Raw genomic sequence first — 7,823 nt, 5'->3', positions numbered from 1 at the left:
ATGTTAAATTTAAGAACTTGTTGTATTCACGCTATGCAAATAAAAATTTGAGAATTTATGTATGTATATTCAATGTCTTTGGCCTGTAACAAATTTTTCAGGGAGGTACGGCGGTTGCTAAGATACCTTATAGGAGGTTACTGAAAAAATGTTTTAGTAGTCTGTAATGAAAAATAAACAATCATATTTTGATAGACAGTGAGCAGTGAGTGATACAAAAAAGTGTCGATTATTAAATAAACTCTCAAGATTTTTTCATTTAATTCCTAACAAAATACTAGGAAATATGAGTAATATTAGTGTAACGAAATCGTCTTCCGAGTTTGTGGTCGACAAAAAGACTGAAAAGGAGCCAATGGATCCTTTAATTGAAGTGAACGAAAGTATAGCCGATCGCCCCTTAGAAGAAGGTGAATTTCTTGAAATTTCACCTAGAATTTTCAGTAAAAAAAATGTGATAGACAAACTGACTATAGAATCTTTAAATAATGCCATTTACGAGTTGGGTGTGGTGAATTTGTGCTGGCCTGAAATAACTGACCCTGTGTTTGAGACTCGAACGTGTTTTCCTAAAAGTTATTATACGAATTCTACTAAAGAACGTCTTCTGTTGGCGTACGCTGAAAATTTCAGACGGCAATTTCAGTTTCACTACAAAGCCAGAAAACCTTTGTTTTTACAGGCGCCGAACGAATGTGGGCTACAGGTTAGTTCGTAAATTAGAAGACAGATGGCGTGCTACGTTTTTTTAGAGAAAGAATGAGTTAGACGATGTGATGTTTGCATGAAAAGAGTTATTTATTTATTTATTTATTTGAATGTAGATGAAGCGAAGGTAGTATCCAGAGATCGTGACAAGTGGAAAGATGTAGTCTCTGCCTATGAGAAAGAGGCGTGATTTTATGTATGTATGTTTGTTTGTGAACTTTTACTTTTACATTGTATTTTAGAAAATGGTGTGTACATCAATACGGCCAACCAAGCTATGTTTCGAGGGAACAAACAGTTGGCAAGGAGTAGCGTCCCTGGTTTCAGATTTCTTCGATTACGAGCCCTTGACGAAGCCTATGCTGCACGTGAGTACACTATTTGTTTTATTAATTGCGATGAAATAAGTGATACTACAGTGCAGTTACATTAGCATAGGTAACGTATTATGTTCGTAAGCGCTAATAGATGGCACCACAAGATACGTTCACTCTCATTTCTTCAAAGTCCTTTTTAAAATGTCAATCAGAAATCTTTTAGACAATACACATTTAAATTTAACACCTGCTTTATGAAGAATAAATGACCATAATTGCATTTAAATGTTCAGTGCTTTAGGTAGTTAGTGCTTTAATCTCTTTGGCCCCTTTTATTACAAGGTCTACAATTATATTTTTTTCATATTTAATAATAAGGAGAATAGAAATGAATTAAAATTTGTATTTAAGGTTCAGTCAAGCTTAATAGCTCAATATTTTACGAGATCTCAAAACATCATTATTAACAGCATTTAACATTATCATTTAATTATACAGTTTTAACCTTCAAAATTTCAACCAATTATTAACCCTCGAATAATTTCAAGAAGAGCTATGTATTAATAACATACATACATACATATGATCACGTCTATATCCCTAGCGGGGTAGACAGAGCCACCAGTCTTGAAAAGACTGATAGGCCACGCTCAGCTGTTTGGCTTAGTGATAGAATTGAGATTATATTATATTTAGTATTAATAATAACATGAAATGTAAATCAATCTTCATTGGATGGAGACAATTTCTGAAGATTCGTTCTTTACTTAATATATTATAGTAAAATATACTCTATTAATTAGGAATGTACTTATAATAATTATTTATAACACTCAATAATTTTTAAATTTTGATCACAATCACAAAGTGTCTTTAACTGTTAATAACGTAAAATATTTTCCCACGTCGAGACATGACATTGTCTTTACATTACACAACGATCACTTAGAGCTAGCGGAATAGATCATCTATCTTTTTGCGATCGATGAATCATTGCACATTCGCGTTGGCACACTGTGCGTGCTTTCGCGTTTGGTTGCGTGTTGCCGCGATGTGATCGTCGGTCAACTACTACTTATTGTTGTTGTAATAGGTACTTACTAGGTATATAAGTACAAAATACTTAAAAGAATATAAATTCTAAACGCGTAACACTTTGTCACATTCCAAACTTCAAATAAAATTATAAATCTGTAAAAAACAGCTAAAATGGTTAGCTAGTTTAACCTTAGTTTAAACGGAGTTTAACTGATCAACCGATGTTCAGAAACGTGACTTGACAGTTATAGCGCTAACGATTTGATATACTGCCGTTAAAAAGACCACAAAAACAGGGCATCATTTATATAAAAAAATCAATACATACTACCTTAAACTCAAACCATAAAAACAGTAAAAAAAAATTGTCTGTACATTGGGTATATTTTTAAAATAGTATATTTTCTTCCGTTGAAGAAGTAGTAGCTGAGCATGAACTTGACAAAAAATCTATCTGTTTGTTTGTACATGCTAATCTCAGGAACGGATTTAAATGAAACTTTTTTTGTTGTATAGCTCTTATGCCTGGCCAACATATAGGATATAATATGTAATAATTCAACAGCTAGTATTAATATAAATACGTGAAAGCAAGAAAAATTTGAGAGCGCATTAAGATTTTATTATAAACTTACTTCAACTTAATCAGTAAACTTGATTGCGGCAATGGTTTACATCTGATGAAATGGTTATATGACCTCAAATAACATAGAAAAAATGTAATGATTACTCAACTTTCAAAAACACTGGAAAATTTCGAGTAACTTCATAGCATCTGTCATCTGAATTAGCTCAATACAACTAGCATCATCTTTACACGACAATAAATAACGAATACGTCATATAAAAGTGTATTGTGCATTCATTACTCGACGAGAATCTAATCGCCGGATTGTATATAACGATTGCGTCTAATTTGGTATTTATATGACCGTCACACGGAACTCCTGGATAAAGTTGGATAAAGTGAGCCCTAATGAACGAACTTTAATAAAGATTCATTGAAACATATTAAAATGGTTTGACATAAAAATTACCAGATTTGTGCATAGATTATGCATAAATCAACACACCAATAATAAATCGACGTATGTATCATTCTCAATGTTTTAGCTACAGTGAGCTGAACTAGATACTAGGCGAATCATGAGGTTGATTTACTATTTATTCAAAATTTTCTAATTTTATTTTATTTTTAATCCTTTACTATTTATTTAACAACGAAAGTTATTTTAAGTGTTCAGTTGGCAAATTACATTAATTATAATATACTGAATAATTTCCGGCACCTTACTCAAATTGTTTCTTTATTTATTTAAAAAAATTCGTTTATATAATTTATATATTTGCTTTTAAATTATTTAAAATCCACAAAGTTAAGAAACAAATTTTAGAAATTTAAATTTCAACGACGGCGGCAACGACAATACAACCACTTCGTATACGATGGCGATTGCTGACCGAGAGGCCGGTGCGATGGACGTCGCCCTGGCCGCCCTGTGCCCGCCCTGCACGCGCTCCACCACCCCGCACCGCACCCCCGCCCGGCCCCAGCTGTCCCACCTCCGCGCGCTTCCTTCGAAAACACAGCCATCCCGACACAATTATGTACTAATTTCTTGAACTTTCGCGCAATCCCGCCGTACCAATTTTTCTCAGCGAAAGTTTTCCCACTTTTCCAAGTGCGCAACTCTGTCTCGCGACCGTCTACGAAATACATAAATAGTTCCTCGCCAGGAAAAAATTGATTCACTGCCTCGTAGAAATCTACGAACTCTCGTAGCTTGTGCTACGAATGTCTACGATTTTGTTCTCTCTCGTAGAACAGAGCATATAGTGTAAGAATATTACTTGATTCACTTAATTTATTGTCACTTCTACATATTCATTTATAGGATATCTATGAAGCATACTGATATGTAGTGCTTACCTTTCACATTTTCCCAACAAAGTGTTTTTGAAATGAATAATACTAAATTCAAAAATTAAAATAGAGATGAGCTTTGTATGAAAGCCTATTACATGTGTGGCCTGGGCTTGACATGATGACCTTTTAAATAAATAAATAATAATCATAAGTTTTATAGATGTTGATTTTTTTCCTAAGCCAAGTAAAAGACATAAAACTTTCATTGGCATTCGTTTTTGAATTATTATTAATGTTTCATGTGAAATATAGCGCAGGTAGATTTAGAATAAATATAAGTGCATGCGTCATTTCCTTTGAGCGGCAGTTTTAACAACCAAAATCTCACCCTGATAGTTCGCTACAATGCCAATTACTTTAGAAAGATGACGCAATATTCTTAGCAGTAAACCAGGTTTCATTGAAGTAAACAAAAGCTTTCCTTCATTATTCCGATGAATACACGGCGTTCAAAATTTACCTACAGTTTTTAAAAGTTTTATTATAGTATATTTTTTAATTAGTGTCTTGGTGAATTGTTTGTCAAAATATTCATATACATATTTTTTCCCATAACCATGCCATGTAGATGTTATTAAGACATTTTAATATAACTGTCATATAAATATTTTTACGATAACGCTTACATGACTTCCATATACGAATCTTTGTCATATAAACGTATACATACATACATAAAATCACGCCTCTTTCCCGGAGGGGTAGGCAGAGACTACATCTTTCCATTTGCCACAATCTCTGCATACTTTTTTCGTTTCATCCACATTCATAACTCTCCTCATGTAATCTCAAAGTTATGGGTACTCTTGATCAAGGTATCAAATTAACTACGTCCTGGCGTTCATTCAGACCTTCCCATTCACACTCTCCTTGTATATAAGCTTAGTCAACCTGCTTTCATTCATCGTCTCCACATTACCGAACCGTCTTAACATAACCTTTTCTATTCCTATTACTATATCTTCTTTAACGTCACAACATCTCTTATCACCCTGTTTTTTATCCGGTCACTCAATTTCATCAAACACCGATCATTTTCCTTAACGCTCTCATTTCCACCGCATTTATTCCGCTTTTGTTCCAAAAAAAAAATAAACGTCAAACCAAAGCGGCAATAAACTGTTTTAATTTTATGCAAATGTTCCTAATTCATTGGCGTTATAGCCACGCTGAATTTCTATGGCAATCCTTTGTACCAGATACGACCAAGAGCGGGGTTCACCACTTCTTTGAGCTATACGGTACCAATGCGGCTGTAAGACGTTTCGCGTCTTCTTCACAGCACCGCATGGGCTCAGAAACCACAGGAACAAAAACATAGCGTGCATCCATAGCCGCGTATTTGAGCCGCTGCTTCCTCAGCACTTGCAGCCGCCATACCAATAATACGTTATATCACTGCAGCCGTCAGTCCCCGATGATCCTCAGGCTTTTTTTAAGTTTAGCTATTTAAAGGTATTAAATAATATACTAGGTAGACTTTATATTCAAATAGCAATGTGTTGCTCAAGCTCCTCAGGTAGTTACAGCGTTGCAATATACAGGAGGTTACTGAAAAATGTTTTAGTAGACTGTAATGGAAAATTAACAGAATCATATTTTGATAGACAGCGAGACAAGAACATTGAGCAGTGTCGATTATTGAATTACCTCTCACGATTTTTTCGTTTAAACCTTTACAAACTTTAGGTAATATGAGTAATATCAGTGCAACGAAATCGCCTATCGTTTTTTTTTATTGCTTTTCTTTTTCCAGGAACTTAATTCAATACCTTGGATTTCTGTAGGTAATTAATTGTTTTCTACCTGTGGAGAGATAACATAGTAAACTTTTTGATATTTTTATTTTCTATCCTTTTGTAGCGGGCGTGATAAGATCCGGCTCGACCGCCACATAGGGAAGGCTAGGTGTTATACCTGCAGGCAGGATTTTTTCATTTAAACCCTTACAAACTTTAGGTAATATGAGTAATATCAGTGCAATTCTGTTCTACGAGTATACTGTCATAGTGCATTCTCGTGCTCGGCTCTGCACTAATGTTGTTAAAGCATTAGAGATAGGATTGTATACTCAGCTAACAGGTCCGTTTTGCGAAGCAATGGATTTGAAATATCTGCCTGAATCACAGCTAGCCATATTGAAATGTTTAGTGCTTTAGGTAGTTAGTGCTTTTATCTTTTTGGCCCCTTTACGAAGTCATAAATAATATATTTTTATTTAATCATAAGGAGAATAGAAATAAAGCAAGATTTGCTTTTGAGGTTCAGTCAAGTTTAATATCTCAACATTTTAGAGAACATGAAACATTATCAACAACATTTAAAAAAATATTTATCATTTATTATCACTTAATTATTATATTCTTACATTTAAAATTTTTACAAAATATTTTCTCTCGAATTATTTCAAGAAGAGCTATGTATACAATATCTGAACATTCGTTTTTTACTTTAGGTTGCAACGATGTTTTAGCAATACTGCGAACTATTTCATAACGATATACACTAATAATAATTATTTATAACTCTCAATAATTTTTAAATTTTGATCACAGTGTCCTTAACTGGTAATAACGTAAAATATTTTCCCACGTCGAGACATGACATTGTCTTTACATTACACAACGATCACTTAGAGCTAGCGGAATAGATCATCTATCTTTTTGCGATCGATGAATCATTGCACATTCGCGTTGGCACACTGTGCGTGCTTTCGCGTTTGGTTGCGTGTTGCCGCGATGTGATCGTCGGTCAACTACTACTTATTGTTGTTGTAATACTTACTACTAGTTATATTCTAAACACGTAACAGTTGTGTGCATCAGAAAGTAATATGCGTTGATTGCAGATAACATCCATCTTTAAAGCGATAATTACAACGTTAAATAACTTATTGAAATCTTGAATAGATTCAGAGATGAGAAGTTATTATATTTTTTTTGTTGCAGTTTGTTACCGCTTCTTCTGCACTGACGCCTTGGAAGCGGCAGTAAACTTAGTTTTTAAGTAATTTATTTGACGTCAACCAAGTTGTTAAACCATACGACAATTATTAAGCGATATAATAATATCCTATAATAATGAATAAAAAATTTTGAATTTTTTTTTTTGAATTTTTTATTAGGCAGCTTTTCAGCAACGATTTAGGATTTTAACGATTTAAAATTATCTTTACCACTTCGGGGCTAGCATGACATATCACCATTCTGCTGTTTGTTCTGCCGCGAAAAGGGACAGCGATAGTTATTGCGCGATAAAAACGGCGTCGCGCGTGCCATGCTGGCCCCGCAGGAATCTTATTTTGGTATACATAGTTAGATTGCACTTTTCTAAAAAGTGGATAATATAATAACTGTTATAGTTATCTTTAGAGACTCGTATCGCTCGGTGGGGATCAATGTCAGTTAGAGCTTAAATCTAATTAATTCATAACTTAAATAAAATTAGACCGACCTATGTATACAATATTTAAACATTTGTTTTTTACTTTAGGTTGCAACGATGTATACACTACTAATAAGGAATAATAATTATTTATAACTCTCAATAATTTTTAAATTTTGATCACAGTGTCCTTAACTGGTAATAACGTAAAATATTTTCCCACGTCGAGACATGACATTGTCTTTACATTACACAACGATCACTTAGAGCTAGCGGAATAGATCGTCTATCTTTTTGCGATCGATGAATCATTGCACATTCGCGTTGGCACACTGTGCGTGCTTTCGCGTTTGGTTGCGTGTTGCCGCGATGTGATCGTCGGTCAACTACTACTTATTGTTGTTGTAATACTTACTACTAGGTACTTATATTCTAAACACGTAACAGTT

General features: G+C 34.0%; 1 protein-coding gene across 1 annotated transcript; it reads left to right on the top strand.

The window, feature by feature from the left end:
- The first annotated feature begins 150 nt into the window (after positions 1 to 150).
- On the top strand, positions 151 to 7,042 carry LOC132902776 (coiled-coil domain-containing protein lobo-like). Its single transcript, XM_060949033.1, has 3 exons — positions 151 to 706; positions 951 to 1,076; positions 6,939 to 7,042. The coding sequence occupies exons 1-3, from the start codon at positions 287 to 289 to the stop codon at positions 6,981 to 6,983; spliced, it is 591 nt and encodes a 196-aa protein (XP_060805016.1). The 5' UTR covers positions 151 to 286; the 3' UTR covers positions 6,984 to 7,042.
- Positions 7,043 to 7,823: the final 781 nt, after the last annotated feature.

The sequence above is a fragment of the Amyelois transitella genome, chromosome 18 (assembly GCF_032362555.1).
Source record: "Amyelois transitella isolate CPQ chromosome 18, ilAmyTran1.1, whole genome shotgun sequence".
Classification (NCBI taxonomy): Eukaryota; Metazoa; Arthropoda; class Insecta; order Lepidoptera; family Pyralidae; genus Amyelois; species Amyelois transitella.
Note: the sequence above shows the minus strand (reverse complement) of the source record. Positions and strands in the feature narration are given on the sequence as shown.